The 21,256-nt window shown below is 37.2% G+C and overlaps 1 protein-coding gene across 2 annotated transcripts in view; it reads left to right on the forward strand.

The window, feature by feature from the left end:
- Window positions 1–21,256, forward strand: part of LOC103476252 (polypeptide N-acetylgalactosaminyltransferase 10-like) — a 63,595-nt gene that overhangs the window by 13,155 nt on the left and 29,184 nt on the right. For both annotated transcript variants that reach the window (XM_008428458.2, XM_017308699.1), the window contains exons 2-4: window positions 2,541–2,637; window positions 4,857–4,995; window positions 13,060–13,226. In XM_008428458.2, coding sequence (XP_008426680.1) covers window positions 2,541–2,637; window positions 4,857–4,995; window positions 13,060–13,226 — 403 coding nt within the window. The remainder of the gene's footprint in view (window positions 1–2,540; window positions 2,638–4,856; window positions 4,996–13,059; window positions 13,227–21,256) is intronic.

Below are 21,256 nucleotides of genomic sequence, written 5' to 3' on the forward strand. Positions count from 1 at the left end.
TAAAATAAACTCTGTAGTTCTTGAGATACATTCAATTCATTTTGGGCATGTTATTTTCAGCCATATTGCTCAAAAGGAGGCCTGGAGTCGAAGAGAAAATGCATGGACCGAGGCTTTGGTCCATGCATTCCCTTCTGTCTCTTTCAGCAGAGCTGTTGCTGCACATTTCTCACAGTTTTACCCTGAGCTGCTTCTAAAAGATTTCAAAATTTTATGAAACAAAATGAAGCTTAAGGTGTTGATTTGATTTCTAAGTTTGTTGAATATTGTTAGAATTGTGCTTTGAAAACATTTTTTAAGGTTGGCATTGCTGAGTCAATGTGACACCAGAGGGAGGTTGCATAACAGCAGCATCATAGACAGGTGGTGTAACTTAGCAGGAACATGTTTGGCTGCATGTTGTGGTGACATTTAATTTTCTCTCACTTGCTTTTTGGATTTTACCTCAGTGGAGACTATGATGTATACAACTTAATGGGTTTTGATTTTGTTACTTAAACACTTACAAAATACTGCAATTTCTCTAACGGTGTTGATTTTGTTAACAATAAAGACCAGGCATGGAGTTGATCAGTGTTGGAGCTTTGTTACACGGTGGGCCACCATGCTTGGAGATGCACAGCTCAATACCCAATGATTAGGGGATGTTGAAAGAAGTTCCTCTCTCAGGAAGTTTTGATCGCTCTCCTCATTCAAGGACTTGCTCTTGACCAGTATTGGTAAATTGGCCTCTCTTGGATGAGACACAAGCAATCAGAGAGAGGGTTCTTTCAGAGAAAATAACTTTGTGCTTGTTCTCAGCTATCCAGGTTTGACTGTCCTTGATATTTTTCTTAAACAGAACTGGCTTTTCTAAAATTATTTGTCTCTTTTTGTGTAGAGAGGCTCTCACACCCAATGCTGTGCAAAGCTCTGAGTCCTCTACATAATTATGTAGCAGGTGGACTTGGGATGAGGCAGTTCTGGAGCCTGCTGGGCTCTTTGACTGGAGCTGACCTTTCACCCCAAAGATTATGGTGATCCTGAAAACTGCTCTTTTAGCAGTGGTACTCTAAGCAACACTCCATTTGAAAAACTGTTTTGATAGAAAGCAATAATGCCTGTATGCTTTTCTTTGAAGGTAAACAACAAAGCAATGACTAACAATAAAACCTAAGAATTAGACTGGTTTGCGCAATTTCAGATGGACTGTTTCATAGTTAATGGCCATGAAGATATTCTACTTGTGCAAGAATAGGGTTTGGTTTGGCTATGAATAAGTATAAACAATTTTAATAGTTATTTTTTAAACCTTTTTGAGGCCTTTAAGGCCTTTGATGGCCTTTATTGGAAAGTGGACAGAAAATAGGGTGAAGAGCCGATACCAATACATATGTTTATTATTTAAGTATGATAAATCATCAAACGTTTTACCTTTAGGTGTTTTAGTTTTTTTTCTTTGAGTGATTTTGTAAAAGGGAATCAAAACAAATTATATGCACTGATTTCTAAATAAACAAAGTGCAAACAAAATATGATTTGAGAGCAAATTAAAACAAAATCTTTTTTTACAAGAAAGTTGGGAAACTACAATACAATTATGCCATCCCCAACGAGTTGTTGCCCTGGTTGGTGGCCAATGTCACCACTGAATGAGAGTAGGTTGTTAAAAAAAATATGAGTTTTTCCTTGGGGATCAATAAAGTATATTCTGGTTCCTATTCTTTTTTGTGTTTGAGCATTTTATGATGAATGAATCTACAATTGATCAATTTGCACAATCATCAAAAACCATCTCTCAGTTAATATATAATTTCTCCTGAGTATAAAATGTTAACATAAAATGTGGAACGCACCATGACTAAATGATTTATTGTTCTATGGAGTGTCTCCCTCCTTCACTGATTGGTGTTTCTCCTGAAGCCATTGTGAGGCAGAACAGAAGCAAACAGAGAAAAATTGCAGAACAGCTGCTGCAGACACTTTACACGGTCCCACGGCTCGCCAGCGCCGTTTGTTTGACTGCAGCGCTATCAGCCAGCAGCCCGGTTAACAGTATTCCACACAGTCAGCCGTGTTTCTTGTATTAACAACGTTCCTCTAATTGCGTCCTCCCATGGAGCTAATTAATTTACCATTGTGCTGTGATCCTATAACATCTCGAGCCACCGAAAGTCATTTCTAAAGCAGGCGGGAGAGAATTTCATGAACGGCTGCTTGTGCATTTTAATGCACGGCGGAGAATAATGGCTCGTGGTGAGGAGCGTGTGTTCACAGGGATGAGAGTTAATGTCATTTTGCTGTGTGTCAAACAAATAAAGAGCAGGAATTCTTTGCCTTTCCTTTGTGTAAATCCACAGCTGTGAGTAACAGAAAAAATAATGGAGCATTCTGGATGGCAGCCAGAAAAGAAAGCTGATGAGGATTGAAAGTGTCTGCAGATGTGCCTGTTTTGTTCAAATACTTTTTTAACATCTGAAGCAGATAATGTAACCTGAAATAATAAATTCATTTCAGTCTATATCTTATTGTTTTTTTTTCTCTTGTTTCTGCTCCTTTAGGGGCTCAGCCAGAAGGTGGTTCAGGTAGGAGTTGACGGTGTGCGGCGAGTCGACTGGCACGACCATGAAGCAATAAGGAGAGATGCGGCTCGGATCGGTAGGGCCAAACTCATTGCTGAATCTGTTCAGGCCACACAGACATTCACTGCTTTTCTATTTTTTCCCCGACTTCTTTCCTTAATTTCCTCCAAGTGGATTTTCTACCACATAACCAGCATGAATCAATATGGCTTGTAGCGCCCGGAGTTCATAATTAAACACACTTAATCTTCGACAATAAGCATTGATTCTGCCCCTGGCGTTGAGTTAGAAACAAGTGAAAGGATTTAATTGGCTTTTGTGGAGTTTTGAGAGAAACTTTGGATGGAAAATTACCTGAACTTTTGAAGGGGAAGGTCTAAGACTAAAAGATTGTACAGTGCTTCCTTTCAATAACTCAGTACTCAGGAATTTGACAAAAGGCAGATGTAGAAAAACTAGCCAATTCTGCTAGGTGAACATTTTTCATGTTTTTTTGATATTTTCCAACTTAAATACATCCAATTTGAAAAAAAAAGTGTAATCAGAAGGCTCCTACAGAGATATGCAAGTAGCTGAGGAGAAAATCAAAACATTTTAATGTTATGTTAAAACAGGGAAACGTATAACACTCAAGAGATGTAACCTTGAACAAAAAAAATTCAAGTATCATATTCTGTAATTCCTGCCAAGTTCTGCCAAGTTCAAGAATAATTCTCGGTTCAGTATTCAGCTCCAAATTACTCACAGAAAATTTTCCTATTCACAGTTTTATTATGTTCAAAAGAAAATGCAGTTTGAAAAGCTGAAATAGCTTGGTTGTTGTGCAAATGCTATGCTGACATTTGCACAACAACCATTCCAGGAACATCTTTCATTTTCTTGCGCACTGGTTGGCTGTAGCTTCAAAAGAGGACATAAGAAAGACTCAGAATGTTGCCTTTTGTGGTAAGGAATATTTGGAGTTCATAACTATTCAAATAGGTAGTTGTAATATTTATATCTGAATTATTTGAGGTATCAATTAAGATATTTGCAGGCTGCTGTGATGCTAATCCTCTTGATTACAGAAGATCCACTGTATACATATTCAAAAAAAAAAAAGAAAATAGTTCTAAAATATAATAGCTTTTCATCATAAATGACTGTTATTTTGACTAGAAATTGCTTTAAAAATTAAACAATGACTAAATATAACTTTTTTCAGAATTCTGTAAAACTAAGAAACACAGGTTAGAACCAGAAGTGGATAATAACTTCTACTTGAGTAACTTAAAAAAATAAAATTAAATTAAGTGTATTGTTACTACATTGTACATTTTATTTTTACTTGAGTAATATTCTTATGAATTTTTCCAAATCTTTTTTTAGTAAAATTTCCAAATCTCTCCATTTTGAAAAAAACTTCACTGAATAAAGAACAGACATGTTTTAACCAAAAATACACCAGACTCAAATGTATGGTCTTATGTTAAAGTGAGACATCATGTTTTTACACAAGCTTTGTTGTTCTAATGTTGTTTCTGTTTACAGAAAACACTACATATTGCCACTAGGTTTACTTTACCCTGTTGTAACATACGCCTGCATTACCTATTGCAAGTATTAGTATCATACGATTTACAATGAACAATTTAAAAAACTTACTCATTTGTATTATTGTTTGCAGTGAAGTCCTTAAAATATCGGAATTATAACTTGAGTTCAGACGTCACAGAACTTTGAGAAAAACAGTTAAAAAGATGTTAAGTTTGACTTGTGTTTTGTTACAGTACTTCCCGGTACAGTACAGAGTTAATTTGCTTCACATTAAGAGTGAATTTCTTTGCTTTATGTCTGGCACTGATAATAATTGAACTAATAATGACTCAGACAATTTCAAAGGAAAAAAAAAAGATTACAAAATGATCAAAAAAATCTTACTTCTTAAAATTAAAATGTAAACCAATTAGACTTTTAATAAAGAAAATTTAAAAGGATATAAAATAAATATTTTGTATAAGAGCAACATACTAAAAAGAACAAATACAATCCTGAGGAATATGGTTATTCTGATGCACTATTAGGGTCAAAAGGGGCAAAAGAAAAAAAATAAAACAACAAGGTTCATTTAAGATATTTACAAGAAAAACCTCCAATTTTTGATAATGAAAGGCATAATTAAATGTTTTTTATTATTATTATTTACTCCTCCTTGTCCGCCTATTTTCTTTTATTTACAGTGGTCTTAGTACTGTGTCACACTTTCCCCAGTAATGGAAAATTATGAAAATTTAAAGCTAAAAACGTGTTCTGCAGGTAACGGTGAGCAGGGGAAGCCGTTCCCTCTGACAGAAACTGACCGGGTCGACCAGGCCTACCGGGAAAACGGCTTCAACATTTATGTCAGCAACCGGATCTCTCTGAACCGCTCCCTGCCTGACATCCGCCACGAAAAGTGAGTTCCTTACCAATAAAACGTGAAGAGTATGAGTGGGTGTGCTTCAAAATAACTGAATCACTGACAGTTTTCTTGACCTGAGCTCCCCTACAATAATCTGTTAGTGCTGACAGATACATTAGAATAAGAAAATCAATGCTGCAACTCAGACAGATCAAGATGTAGATGAATGATGTGTTTTTGTTGCTAATGAAAATGCAATCTGCAGGGCTTAAAGAGCTTCGGCCGGGGGCCGGATTTCCGGCTATTGACCAAACGGTCCACCTCAACCAATCTTTATGGTTCACCTCAACCAAACTGTAGTCTCCGGGCTTAAAGAGCTCCGTCTGGGGGCCAAACTTTTCAAGCAAAGCGAGCATTGGACCAAACGGCCCTCCTCAACTAAACTGTAGATAATAGACAAATATGTCTGCCAATCAGAATTCTAGCTCCCGTGTTCTTGACCAATGACTGTAAAACGGTTTGTAGAAAAGAAGCACATGGGTTCGGTTCGGCATTCAATCAAATGCGATATGAAAGAAGATGGAGTTTGTCTCACCCGGTGATGTTTTATTGAGGATTTTTGTACATATGTTTTGGCAGTTCTGTCATTATGTCAAAGCAGCAACTTATATTAAAAAGAGTTTTATTTCCGTCTGGATGCTGCCCGCTTCCATGGAAGGACAACAGAAAATCGCTCTTAATTACTAAAATCACGATAACTTCACTTTGTATCCCTCTGAAAAATGAACCCATCTAAATAAAGAAATCCCTCCATGGGTGATACCACGATAGAGAGCGTTCATTTTATAGCGTTAACACGGTGCTGTAAGTGGTCCGGTATGAAACGGGGGTGATAGAACAACGGTACCACAGCACTTTTAAATTTCAATAATCAAAATACCGAAATTGTTTCCGTTGTTTTAAAAGGTTTATGTCAGTCTGCCTTTTAACCATCGATACGCTTCCCGAACGCTGCGCACCTTAGGGGGTAAAAAAAAAAAGCAACTTTCACATTGCGCTAAACTCTGAAACAGGAGAAGCGGGACATAAAACGGAGCGATGAATTAGATGTGAATTATGGCATAAAAACAGAGAATCCGACGCTGAACAGTAAAAAATCAACGCATGATGTGAAACACGACGATTAGGCGGCGCAGCAGGTGATGAGATTACTGATGATGAGCGTCAATAAACTATAAAATAAATCTAGCAACAGGAAAGAAACTAAAGTGGACATAGTAATAAACCAAGAGAGGATAAAACTAATCAAATAAAACTAAATGGAAATGAGAGGAACAAACTGGTATGGCAAGACCTTTCGAGCAATAATTAATACAGAGACTGTATGGCAAGAATAAACAGAATAAACAGACACTATTTCCAGATAAAAGGTAAAATAATATTGTTGAAGTGCCATGGGTTTGTTGAGACCACATTTAATACTGAGAATAAATATATCTTACAGACCATAACACCATAAAGAACTTATCACTTATTTATGTTTTTAATTAGATTTGATATATTTATTTCTTCAATATTATTTTTCATGTCAGTGTTAATGTCATGAGGCTGATGACTCCATGACACTTTGAATTTAACTCATTAGGATTTGATTAAGAACCAGATTATTTATTTGTAATTTCTGTCCAGTAAAACTATTAATCTATAAATCAATAGACAGGTCTATATAAAGATATAATCCATGTTTCTCTCTCATATTTGTATGACATTAAAAGGATCTGGAACTTTTGTTTTTCCACTGAAAGCTCTGGTTTGCACAATAAATGCCATGTGAGTGAAGTTTTATGGATGATATTCTGATGTCCCATTCTCCTGAAGGCAGCACAGAGCTGCACCACCAGAAACTGACAGAAACACTGAAGAGAAGAAGAGTTATGATTAATGTAGTTAAGGTTCTATCCATGTTTTAATGTTGCAGAGCTCAGTCGTTTTGCAAATAGATCAAAGTTTAAACTGGCATGTTTTACATCTTTTATCTGGTCATTTTGTGGAATATTTAACAACTAGAAAACGGCACAAAATAAGAATATTTTTTCCACTCTGATTGGCTGCTGTTACCAATTTTAACTTGAATGTCCATTCATTGCATTTTTCATAGACACATGTGAAAATAATTTCTATTCCCATGGCTTTTTTCTCTAGAATATTATTTTGATGATAAATACAGAAACAAGCATAAAAATCAAAACATCTACAATAGTGACGGTAATATTAATATTAAAATAATAGTCAGTGCAAAGTAGCCTGCAAATTCTTTGTTGGGGGCGGTGAGGAACCTGGATAAAGGCTAGGGGTGCGCTGGCCCAAAAAAAGTTGAGAAACTGATTTAGTTGGTAATGTTGCATGTTCTAAATTACTTGCTAAAACATTGACTGAAATAACTCTTATTTAATGTTGTGGGATTGTTGCCTGTAAGGCTAACCTTTAGGGCACAGACATTTTACATTTTGTTTTGAGTTGAAATGTACTGAAGTATTTAAGTTTGAGTGTTTAGCTTAATTGTATTGTTAGAAGCAATTGTTTGCACTATTCAAAGACACTTTTTATTAAACTGTGGAAATAGAAACGGTATAGTTAATTTCTATCATATAAGCTATAAGCTTCAGGCTCAGGATTTTTTTTTACTTTAAGCCCTGAACAGTTACAACAGTTGTTTTTATTACTGCTGCAGCATTGAAAACAAATACTGAACACTACTTGAAAGTATTTTTGTTCCAAATTGGCCTTTCAGAATAAATTTCTCATCTCCTGCAACATCCAGAGACAAAACCTAAACTTTCAATTCTTGGACTGGATGATGTGGCCTAAGGTTCATATATATCATAATATATAATGTTAATTCATGCAGGTGCAAAAAGTAAGGCAGTCTCTAACTTGTCTTCCAACAGCAGGACTAAAGCAATCAAATTTGCTTTTGTTTCTCCACATACTCCAACAGCAGACGCTGTAGTTTATGAAGTTAAGTTAAGCAAGCAGCAGTTTGGATGCTCAATTATAAACTGGCAAACATATATGCAATTAATGTGAATTTTGCCAGATTCACATTAGTACATTTTTGTACTTCCATCTGTGTCTCTACTGCTTCTAAAAATAGCTGAAATGCTTAAAAAAATAAGACACATGAAGTACATGTCTTTTGGTGTTTGGAAACTGAGCCTGTTTTAAAAACCTTGGTAATGTAATGTCACCTTGCATCCCCAGCAAAGCCCAGCCCATCTCTTAGCAACCCAAGCTGAGCTCCAGCATGCTTGGTCAACTGGTTTTACCATTGTACAATGGCTGCTAGAAAAGACAAATGTTCTGTTGTCAACTTACTATTCTGAAACTTGCTGCATTCTTGTTGGTTGTGCATGAGGCTCCACTTCTGCTTTTCGAAGATGTTTGGTTGTATAATTGCACATCTGTTTGCAGCCATTTTCATATACGAGTGTAAAAATGTAGTTGGAGTGGCCAGCAGCAGCTTATTTGAATTTAAAGCGACAAGATGCCCTAAAGCAGCTCTTTCTGAAACAAGCTGTAAACAGGCAGAACTGTGCAGTCTAAAATCTCATTTTGGTAACACTTTATTTGAAGGGGGGTGAATAAGGCTGACATGACACTGTCATAAACATGACATAACACATGTCATGAACATGAATAGGCCTTCATAAATATTTATGACTGTTGTCATAAAGTGTCATTCGGTAAATTATGACACTTTTAATACAAAGTTGACATTATTCAAAATGTCTTTGTTATGACAACTTGACATTAACCAATAAATTATTACTGATATAAATTTGTTATAAAGGTATTACTGATTGCACTTTAAAATTAGGTAACTTTATGTTATTAAAGGTAAAGTTTAAACGGTAATGATTTCTTGGTTAATGTCAAGTTGTTATAACAAAGACATTTTGAATCCTCAAGGGGAAATTTCTTGAGTGTCAAATACTTCTAAAGTGCCAAATATTAGTAAATATAAATATTAGCATTAGTATCACAACATTTATAATGTGTGAAATTACTAGTAATTTCACACATTATATGACCAAAATATTAAATACATTCAATAAATAAAATGAAATAAAAAACACGTATGTGCATGAAATATTATGTTTAATGTCTTTCAGAGTTGGATGTTGCATAACCTGATGGCTACAGGCAGAAATGAAAGTATCACTTTTTAGGTTTAAAGTAAATAGCATAGATTGTTCCAGGGAGCTTAGATAAATACCATGTATTAAAGCATCATAAGTCATGACAACTGTTTCAAATAAACTCTTACAATCTGCCAAAAAACAGCACTGTGTATTTAGAATAATAGCTGTTTTACACAGCTGAGCAAATTATATATGATCAAATTATTCTCTTTGACATAGGCAGTGATTTTACGGTCCATCCTCTTTTTGTCAGGTTTTCAAGTAAACGGTAGCATCCATTAAACCTGAACTGTTTTGATGGAGAGGAGCAGACTTTGTGCTAAAATGTCTGTTCTTCATCGCCTCTCCTTGATTTAGAGCTGTTTTCCTTTATAAACAAGTCGTCTGTCTATTAATCAAACATCTCCGACATGGAAAACTCTGTAACTCTTGAACGGTGTCGCCACCCCCCCTCAGCTCACCTGGCAAACAATCTGTGCGCTTCATAAATTCCCGCATGTTCAGAAGGGGGAAGAATGATGTATTTAGATGCATGAAGAGAAGGTGAGCTTCCAGCAAATTACGTTCAAATTGGCAGTGGTTGCCATGGAAATGTATGCTCAAATGATCTTCATTTTATCCATTGGAGGTTGCACAAACTGCAATACATCAGATGTATTTGTATTTGTTGTTTGCTCAGTAACAATGTTGCCTCAAGTGTGAACCAGGCAACTATACTAATGTTTAGTTCACACAGCAAGATATTTTGCTGATTTTTGACCTGATCTTTTCCTTCCGACGCTCCAATTACTGTGATATCTCTAAAGATTATCTCAGAAGATGTTCATTCTGTGTGGGTTTTATAAGAGCGATCTAGTCTAGAAAGAATGCTGCGACCTCTAAGTCTTGGCCTGGTATCTTGGCCTGTGAGTTGTTCTCTGAGGACAAACGATTACACAGCCTGTTGAATGTTGAAGCTAATCAGAAAGCGAGAAGACAGAAACACGGAGGGGAATCCAAAACAGAAAAGATAAAACAACTGCCACGGTCCACCAGAATGTCTGGTGGACGTCAAAGGAATTGTTTTTGTTTTTTTCTTTGTTAAAAATCTCCACTGCTTCTTCCTCGTCTACAATGTTTGTTTATTCTGACATCATGTTTGATATCTAGAGGTTTTGAGAGATTTCCCATCTAACATCTAAATGTTCTCGAGTGAAATCTGTTTTAAGAGTGATGTGTTTGTAGTTTGACTGCACACAACCAAACCAGTAATATCTATGAATTTTTATCATTGCGTATGGTCTCTCAGGTTTTGAAAATTAACCAACAAATCTGAAATATTGCCATGTGAACCAGACATTAATCTAATCTGTCCAAACCAGCCAGAATTGTTAACTGTTTTTTTTCATTTTCTGTTTTGAGCTTTAACATTTGTCATCCTGAGAGAGACTAAGATTGAGTTTTGGGGTTTTCTGTCAGTTCTCTCAGCATTGTGAAGTTTGCTCTTAGATGAATTTGCTAGGAGAAGATTTGGCTGGTATCTTAAGTGTTTTCCTGTTGGTAATAATCTCTCTCTCTAAAGAATGGAGGTTTAAAAATAGCAATGACCTTTCAGCAAATTGATGGGAAACAACATTTGGTTGTTCATTGCTGATATTTGTCTGCATTGGTATGTTAAACACTTGAATGCTTCAGAGAAACAGAAAAAGCTAATGCATAGATAATCTCTAAGTTGTCTTCAGTTTTGCTGCAGAGTCACAATCTAGTCCATTCCCCTGTTTATTCTCTCACAGCCTATAAAAACTGACACCCTGCTGCATTGTTAGTAACTATGCTGGCCAGATGTGAGTCATTTTCTCCATGAACACCTCTCTTTGTTTTTAGTTGTGGTTTTCAAATGAACATCTTTAGCATCCTTTGCTGAGCTGCCTGTTTTCAGCCTGAGTTTGCTCCTTCCTGTCACTACCTTCTTCGTCGACTGATAAGGACTGCATTATTTATAATTACTTGAACAAACATGAATTCTCACTGACAACCATGCAAAAGGTTCCTTTTTCCGTATCAGACGTAGCGACCACAGTTCTGTTTTATCGCTGCTCTCACGGCATTATAAAAACCGAACACGTTTTAAATAAAAACATCTGCTGTCGCCTTGCACCTTTCACACATCCGTATCTCACCTGGCTTGCCCTGCGGGTGCCGTCTGCTTCGCTGCGATTAGCTCATTGTTGGTGACTCAGAGGAAATCAGACACAAACCTGCACCTGGCACATCTGAGTTCTGCAAACTGATGATTTTTACTGGAAGCACACTCTCTAACCGTTACCTCTGTCTCCCCGTGGAATTGGACGAGGTTAGTTAAAGTAAACCACCCAGTCAGCTGTCCATCACTGCATCTCTTAGTGTTTGTATGTGAATGAACATGCTGGCTGATATTCAACACCTGTATTTATCGACTGACAGCTCACTAGACACTTTCTCTGGGGGGACATAACTCGCCTCCCGTGATTAACGCCTCTGCAGGGGTTGAGCCACCTGCTGGGGTAATTTATGAGGAGATCGCTGTCTCTCATCGTTTGGAGCACATGTTGGGGCTGATAACCTCTGTACATGCTGCTAGTAATGAAATTAAAGCTGTCTGTGTCATAATACGTTTGTGGCATCACTAAGCTCTTTTTGTGCAGCACTCAGAAGGCCTTTGGTTTGCTAATTGTTGTCGTCTCTGTTTAATTACTGCATGTGTTTACATATTTACAGATTGTTTACATTTTAGAACTGCTGTTAAGCTCTGAACATAAAACTCAAAGCCCCCTAAAAGTCACCAAAATGTAACCTAAAAATATTTAGAATTGACCTGAGGCATTTTTCTAAGTTGTTGGTTGTAGTAAGAGATTTGATTGACTTTCTGATCTATAATGAAAGAAGATCCTAACTCACACATACATGCATTTGTTCTTAATGTGATGTGAGGCTAAAACTGGTCACTATTCTGGACCGGGGCAGCTGTTATGGGTAATTTTGACTAGGCATGCCGAAATTTGTTTCCCCTTAGAAGAAAGAAAATGATAAATGATGATGAGATGTTAAGTTCTTGCTTGAATGCATACCCACATAAGTGGTCATCTGTTGCAATGTTTCAACTGTTTATTTCAATAATGGCCTAATTCTTTTCTCTTTCTTTAGTTACCATCTGAAAGTGTAATTTATCAAAACAGATATATTACCTCTGTTGTTACCATGCATATTGCTAAAACCATGACGATAACTAGAGAAATATAAAAAACTTATTCTTTAACAAAAAATGGATCTGGGTCCTTTTTGAATGGGTCATTTTTAATAAGGGACATTGCTTTTCTATCTTATTGTCCTATTGTAGACATGCCACTCACTTGCAAAGCAAATAAATTATAATATCCATTTCTGAACTGTTTCTTTACCAGTTATGTCCAATCAGAATCATTGCAGAATATTTAATTGTTCTGAACAATTAAATATGTTCAGTTATTTTCTCAGTCAGCTGCGGATAGAAACACAGGACAGAATCCTCAGTTATTGCTAGCGGTCTTAAAATATTTTTTGCATATTTAAATGAATGTTACGTGGAATAAATCCATATGTTTTTAAATAAATTATTTTGGCGATCCACTGGTTTCTTTACAAGAATTATTTTGGAGAAATGGGCTGCATAAAGGTTTCTTAGAAGTTTGCATTTTTATTCCAGCCTGGTGAGTAGAGCTGATGTGAACGAGCCAAGCACATCCATTTAAACTCTGAATAATACATCACCTTTGTGACCTGAGATCTGCTGGAGAGCTGGCTGAGCAGCAAAAGAACCTTTGCTGGATGTCTGAGAGAAATGAATGAGACATTGTCCATTTTGTAGAAAAAGAAAAAAGACACACTAAAATGAGTATTTTTATTGTGTTTGTGTCTGCAGCTGCAAACAGACGCTGTATGCAGAGAAGCTGCCCAACACCAGCATCATCATCCCGTTTCATAACGAGGGCTGGTCATCTCTGCTGAGGACGGTTCACAGCGTCATCAACCGTTCTCCTCCAGAGCTCATCGCAGAAATCATCCTGGTTGATGACTTCAGTGACAAAGGCACATTTTATTATGATAAAGTGTATTTTATTATGATTTTACAGGCTATGCACTATCAATGAATTATTGTGAAGTGAATGATGCCAGGTTTTATAAATGGGCTGTTGGATTTGCAGTTGGTAGGTCTGCTGCCTTGGACCAGGAAGGTCTTGCATGTTGAGCTTGCATGTTGTCCTTGTTTATTATTGGGTTCTTTTACAACAACAAAAAAAAAACATGGGCAACTTACTCCCTAAGTTGGTGCCCATGTCTCTGCTTTTTCTCTATTTTCGCTTCTCACACTCATTGACTGATGGAAATAGGCACCAGGCCCCTGGAGACCTTGCAAGGTTGGACTATGGATGAATTGATTGTTCTCACAATTCTGTTCAAATGAAAATCTGAAAAGGCTGTTGTGCATCTGTATGAATCTTTTGAGAAAATACTTTTAAAGCAATTACAATGGCAGGTTTTTTGTGGTGTGTTTCCCCCAGGCTTGCACATCTACAGTAGAGACTGAAATGTTTTCCCCGTCTTCTTCTGAAGTCAAATTGACTCATCCATATTGAGTCCAAAGTCTTTAACATAACTTTTTAAGTCTTGCCACAGATCCCCAGTTGTATTTAGGCTTATACCTTGAATAATTCGAAGTACTATAAAAACCACAGGGTTTTATAGTACAAACCCTGTGGTTTGTACTATAAAATACCTTTTTTTCATTAATTTAACCAAATCTGATGGTTTTTTTCTTCAAAATCGCTGAATTTTTGTATTTTCCCATTCAAATGGTTAGAAGCGAAGTCGGTGAGGCAGCAGTGAGCTGAGCCTCACTTGGGATTGCGCAAACCTCTCACTAACTGCGCTGGCTGCTATTCTATGAGAGCATGCTCCTCCTGTCTGTACGTCGCCAATGAAATGGCTAAAAACATTTAATGTTTAAACATATTTTCCATAATTTAGCTTATGTATTTAATGTACTGTGTTTTTATTGTCACCAATTGTGTGTGTAACGTGTTTCATGTGCTAAGGAGCGATCAGAAACGGCAGAGAACAGATTCGAGGTGAGGCAGGCAGTTYTYGTGCCTCATGGCAGGGGGCGCTCATGAACCCAGACATTGTGACTCCACAACTGCAGAGTAAGAGACAGTAACAGCGAGCTAGCAATACAGTAGCTGCGCTGATACAGAGAGCGAGAAAGACGTGGTTTTGAGTTGTATTTTAACGGTTTCTCCCTTTGCTGTTAAGCACAGCACCAAATTAATAATATCTACATGTCTAAGTTTGATTGAGATTACGGAATTATTCTGCTGCGGCGGCACGGCTAAGCATCACATGTTAAAGAATAGTCTTTTTACCCGCCAGCATTGTACGCATGTGCGAAATTTCCTTATTTAAACAATAACATGCAGGGGTCTAGATTTGTAAATCCGGTTATAATTTAGTCGGTGCCTCACCAGCTATGAACCTCACTGCACGTTACTGGTCTTTACCAAGTCCCTGAGTTTGGCAGATTAGGGCTTATCTGTCCCTCAATCAAGGCTAAAATTAAAAAGTGGCAGAGCCTCTGTCAGCTGTAGCTGCCTCCGAGAAAATACAATTGAAGTTTTGGTTGTACCTTGACAAAATGTGAGAAATTCAAACGGTGAGTAGTTTTGCAAAGCATTCTGTAGCTTGAGATATGTGCTTTAAAAATTTAACTAAAGACCAATAATAAATTTGTCCTCTAAACTGACTCAGTGTTGAAATATTGTGCCTTTACAGAATAAACCTATATATCCGATTAACACCTCCTTGAATTAAAGGCAGCTTTTCTCAGTTATTATTCCTTACAGCACTAAATGAAGTGTTTTACACCTTGTTAATTACCGCTTACCGTCACCATCCCTTACTGAAGGATATGTTTAGTGCCCGTTCTGTCGACTGTAATGAAATGTTCCACTGCCAAAGGCTCATTTAGAGGTTAACAAACATCAAGAGCTTTGAGACAAAACCATCCCACTGCTAAGCGAAGCAGAAACAAAAATGCTGGCAAACACATGCTGCAATTGAATCCGTTTACTTAAAAATATGCCACAAAATGTTAGTTTGGACAAAACAACTATTTTACTTTTTAGATTTTCTTTGGGCTTGATTATGACTTTTTATGAACACTTTGGTTCATTTTGACATGATAGCATCATACACCTGTAGCAATTTGTTGGCTTCACATCAATATTTCACCACATTCCAAAGGTGCTCTGGTGGATTAAGATTTAGTGACTATGGAAGCTGTTACAGAACAGTGAACCGAGATAAATTGTGCTTTGTGGCATGATGCATCTTCCTGCTAGAAGTGGGAATCAAAAGAGGGTTACACAGTGCACATAACAGGATGGACATTGTCAGCCAATGTGGTACAAACAACCATGGTAACCACTGATAACATTAAATGGTAAATTTAGAATTCTGTATTAATGGCTTAGGTAATTAAACTTTTTTAAAAAATCTTCATGCGCATCAGTTGGAATGAGTCTTGTTCAGATCACAGATTATCAGTGATGAACACATCAGAAAGTTTCAGTTGTTTTAGTTCTGCTCTACTACTCTAGTTTATGTTACTCTACAGTGTTCAGTTGTGAAGTGGAGAGTGAAGTTTCTTCCCTTTCAGCATCAACTGACTACGGCTTTATATTTTCCAGCTATTTAAACATTGGGGATGTCTGTTTGGATTCAAGATTTCTCTGTTGCTGGGTTGACAGCACCCTTCATGTCTCATGGCATGATTGAACCTTTCAGCCTTCTGCTGAAAGACGAGTTTCAGTGAAATGATCTCTTACTGTCTGAAAGTGAAGAATACATCTTTATTTTTTAAAGCGTGTCTGCCTTGTGGCAGATTTCGATCCAGAACCTATACTCTTCTCTCAATATCCCACAAGCCCTAGAAGCATCATGAGATTGTGTTTCATCTTTTTCATACTTCTTGTCCCCACACTTCTTTTCCATCTGCCTCTCAGGACGTGTTGCTGTCTTTCAATCAAACATGATTGCAAGTTAAATGTTAAAACACGAATAGCATCACATCTAATGCACATAAAGAATAGAGAATTATAATTTGGATGTTATCAATCACCAAAACCTATGGAACAATATTCAAATTATGATACAATGGAAACATGGCTTAAAACATATGAAGAATCAGTAGGAATTCACAGCTTCTGTCATTTTTAGCAGACTGTCTAACATTTTTGTCTCATCTGACTGGAGGTCAACTCAGATAGAAGTTTGGGTGAGAATTTAATAAACATTTTATCACTGGAGTGATGGAACTATTGTTAGTTATTTTTGTTTTATTTTAATTATTTATTCGAACTGCTCAATTTCAATGGAATAATAAATAATTCAACATAAACCAATCCTTTAAATATGAATTGTTGATTTTTCTTTATCCACAAAGGGTGATAATTATACACTAAGGATCATTTATGGCAGAGTCTTGGGTTTGATTTGTGTTTCTCCTTTTATCACCTCCTTGTATATTTACTTTCTTAGATCTTGACATATGGTTCATTACTTGGTGTTAGTTGATTTATTCCTTACTTCTGCTCTCTGGGCTTTTGTATTTTAGTCACTTTGTTTGCTGCTGATTTTTTACTTCTCTGATTCCCAGTTCAACTCTCTGTTTATCATTCACCTTTCCTCAGCCTGTTTTTTTTTTTATTTTTTTTTTTATCCCTTCCACAGCTGTTTCCCATTACCTAATTCCCCTCTGCTTGCACTCTACCTCAACTGTTTCCATTTGGCTCTGATTAGCCCTTTAAGTGGCTTTGATATTTCCATTTCCCGCTCAGAATAAAAACTTATCCGTTCTCATTCTTTTTTAATTGTTCCTCTTATTGTCATCATCGTCTTTCATCAGCTTTTGGGGCAGGCTTCTTTTTTGGTTGCTGCTCTGAGAACATGGTGATGTAACAGTATGTACTGACCTTGACAGGGCTGTTCCAGTTGTTTCAGGTCATGGATGGCTTTGGCCTTTGTGGTTTGTTTCAGAACATTATAACATGTTCGTTCATCTAAGGAGGGCTGTATAGATAAAAGGCTTCAAATGTCACATTTGGGTGTTCTGACAGTGCAATGATACCTGGCACACATTAAAACTGGAATTGTAATGGACAAGACAGGGTAACGTTAACCTCAGGTCAAAAGGACATTTGCAAACCTTACTTATCCCTTGTGTGTGTGAGGACTGATGCAAACGTAGAGGACTATGGCAAATAATACACGTTTTACATGTGTGGGGTCATTTCTACATACAAGGGTTAAAAGGCAGATCTGTGCCATAAGAATAAATTGAAATTTCAATCTGTTGAAGACGAATAATTATCACATTCATTTTTAAAATGAGTTTATGTTAACACCTGCTATGTACTGCTTTAGATTCCTTATCATAAAAAAGATTACAAAATGGTAATGTTTTTCACACCTTTGGTTTAAACACTTTAATAATTACAATAAGCCCTGAGTTCAAGTTTTGCTTGTCATGGTTTGGTGGGTGGAAGTGGTGAGGAGAAACGCTGAGACCCAGGTATGGTGAAGATGATATGTTTAATAATATAGATGCTCGGAACAGTCCAAAACAAGCAGGCAGCACGGCAGAGCGGAAAACACAGAGGCTCAGCACCGGTAGCAACTGACTCAAAACAAAAGACTGAGATGATGAGCTAAGGCCAGCACAGGACTTCACAGTTCAACTGTGCCGGCAGACTAAGACACTGACAACACGAGGATCCGACGAGGACACAGACAACAGGTGAGACTAAATACACTGGGAGGGTAATTACAGGAACGAGACACAGCTGGGATCAATCAACGGGGAGGACAGGACAGAGACTCACAGGGAAACAGGACTAAACACAGAAAATCTCAAAATAAACACACAGAAACACAGATCATGACATTGTTCTTTCCATTCTCAACCTTTTGCCACATCTGACCAGCAGTCAGCTCAAATATAGAGCCAATACTTCAACTGTGACGCTGAGTGACAGACAGCTTGCATGTTATGTGATCAGAGCTGAAAACACTTTTTATGTTTTTCTGGTTCAACTTGGTTTTCCTTCTTTGTGGTTGTGGCTGTTGTCCTTTACATTACTTTAACTTAATTTCAGCACACTTTAGGCTGTAACAGTGATTTTTGACAAATCAAATTGTCTGGAAAGATGCTGAGGTGGAAGAATATACGTTTCTGGCTTCACAGCAGTAGAGCAATTCCTCATCTTCTACATCTTTTGTCTACTGTGTAGAAGAAAAAGTTGATCCGCGCAGCTTAGCATTTGCTTTTGAGCATGAGCGATGAATTATGCTGGTGGAGCCCAAGTCATTTTACGGATTTATGATTAGACAGGATAGCAAAAGTTGCTATAACTTCACACATGGTGGGAAGAAAAACTGAAAAATGATTTCATCGTGTCTGCATTAGTAAAGATAGATACATCTGTAAAAGGTAAAGAGAAGCAAACCATGTGTAAAAGAGCAAATGGATTTCAAAATACTTGAAATCCTGAACTTAGCATGATATTAGTGCCAAAAGTTCAAAATTCTTAGTACAACCTCTTGCTTTGATTTCTTATCTGTTTTCCTGTAAGTTCATGTATCCATCCATCCATCTCTGGTCACAGAGGTAAGGTCCACCACTGCAGCCAAAATAATTTGCTCTCCCTGTCACAACTTTCTTTTGGTGAACCTCAAGGCATCCCCTGGCCAGAAGGAAGGTTTAGCACTTCCAGAGTTCAGCCCCTGCTACTCCTCCCAGTGGGAGATGCCTCAAAACCTCAAAACGAAGCTATCCAGTAGATATCCAAATCAAATACCTTTTTCAGCTGGGTCTTGGAACAGTCCAGCATCAATTGACCAATAAATCAAGACCTTTGCCCTGCAGCAAAGCTGTTTCTTTGCATAGATCAAAGGTGCAATCTCTCTACTGCAGAGGGAGCCTGGCTTCATCTATTCATCTCCTTCTGACTTCTCACACTTATAGGGAATGTGTAGATTTTGAGCAGGCTGGTTAGTATAGAATGAATCAGGACTAACAATGGGGTTCTGGTATGCAACCTAGTTAGATTTACTACATAAATCAAGACTGTGGGACAAAGGGTAGTAAGATAGTGAGTTCAGATTATGTGACATGTCTAACAACCATATGGGTCTCACTTTTCACCCAGAATCATCTTTTGTAAAATCTATTTTGACAGTTAATATAGGGCTATTTTGTAATTCCATTTGGATCAGCTACTTTGAATGTAAATGGGGCTCTTAGGTAAGCCCTGAGCAGACAACAGTTTTGAATAGTGAAGTTCACTCTCTCAAGAATGGGTGTCTTGTCAAGTTTAGATCTTCCCCCTTTCTTAATACCCCTAAATCAAATAAGTTAGTCATTACCAGGCTAAAGATGGTAAAGGAGGTAAGTTGGCCATTAATTCAGCTGTGTCAAATCTGGAATCTAAAACATGCAGGACACCAGTTTTTAGAGAACAAACATCCTTGGTTTTTACTTTGGATGATGTTCTTAATCAGTGCACAGTCCTCTGGAAACCTTAAAATCTTTTCTGACAACAAAGTGCCTGGAGTAGAAAACATTCACCCAAGGACAGGGTGACATGTGAGGTAGTGATGTATACAGTGTCACCCACAGTTCAGCATTCATCTGTTCAACTATTTGCGTTTTTTTCTTTGGAACATAACTCTAATGCATTTATGGGAAATTAGCCAATTTGTTTTATAGAACACATCTAAGATATTCAAAAGAAATTGAGCTTGGGAAGCTGAATTACCTATATGAAATTCTACTTGACATATGCTATTGTCAGCGTCTGTAGTGATGCTAAGAAGGATTTTGCTGTGTTTATTAATGCATCTTAAGGTTTATTTGGCATTGGAACCATAAAGTAGGGAGTTACAAGTGTTTTGAAAGGAAATTTCAAGTTTTGCTGGGACCTTTTCGGCATATCTGCCCCCTTCTCACTCTGTCTGCTTCTCCTGCCTGCTCATGTCAACAGAGGTTTACAAAAAAAACTGAATTTTCATGCAGATATGCTGGAAATGATTAATGTGTTGTTGTTTACTTACCATCTAGAAACCATTTGCTATGCTGTTGTTGTTTTTTTTACAGGAGGCTCTACCTCTGCTTTTCAAAGATGTACAATCTTTGATTGTTCATCTGTTTGCAGACATTTTCATGTGAGTGTAAAACGTTGAGTTTGGGAGTGCAGCCAGCAGCAACTTCTTTGGTTTTCAAGTGACAAACAGTCCTAAAACAGTTCATTCTGAAAGCTCAAAATCAGCAGAACAAAGAAGATGTAATAAACATGTTCTGTATAGATCATAGACCGACCCTAACCTGTTCAATGAAGCGTAATAGGTCACCTTCAGTGTCACATAGCATCCAGACAACACCTACAGGGTGACAGCTTGGGTTCCTTTTTTTAACAGTCAAGACTTGAAAGTGTATTCCTGCTGTTGGGAGATCATAATTTACAACGTCTCCCCTTTGCTTCAACTGTTGCCTTTTTTTAATTTATCTTATTAAACTATGTTTTTATCAAAGGATGAGAGGCCAGAATATTTACTTACAAAACCACATGTAGCATTTTACCACACATGAATATTCACAAGGTAATGTTCCAGCTCGTTAACTAACTCATAAAAAAAGCGTTTATAGATGCAACAGCAGGTGAAAGTCTTGCCGGGTGAAACCCTCACACCTGGCAGTCTGCCAGCGGGACCACCTGCAACTCTGCTGGCACATTAGATCAAGTCAAGGCAGAAAACTTTGCTCAGGATTTAATGATGCAGGGAAAAGAATTATTCATTTATCTCCCCTGGTCGAGGCACAGCAGGGACTCAAAGTGGAGAAGTTAAGAGGAGATGCCTGGTAGTCTGGCTGCCATTGTGCTGAATCAAGTCAAGTCACAAATTCTCTGGAAGATTAATATTGCAAAAAAAAGAAAAAAAAAGTTGAATGTTTACAACATATTATATATATAATATATATATAAACGCAATAATATGTTGTAAAC

This window comes from Poecilia reticulata, linkage group LG14 (genome assembly GCF_000633615.1).
Source record: "Poecilia reticulata strain Guanapo linkage group LG14, Guppy_female_1.0+MT, whole genome shotgun sequence".
In the NCBI taxonomy this organism is placed as follows: Eukaryota; Metazoa; Chordata; class Actinopteri; order Cyprinodontiformes; family Poeciliidae; genus Poecilia; species Poecilia reticulata.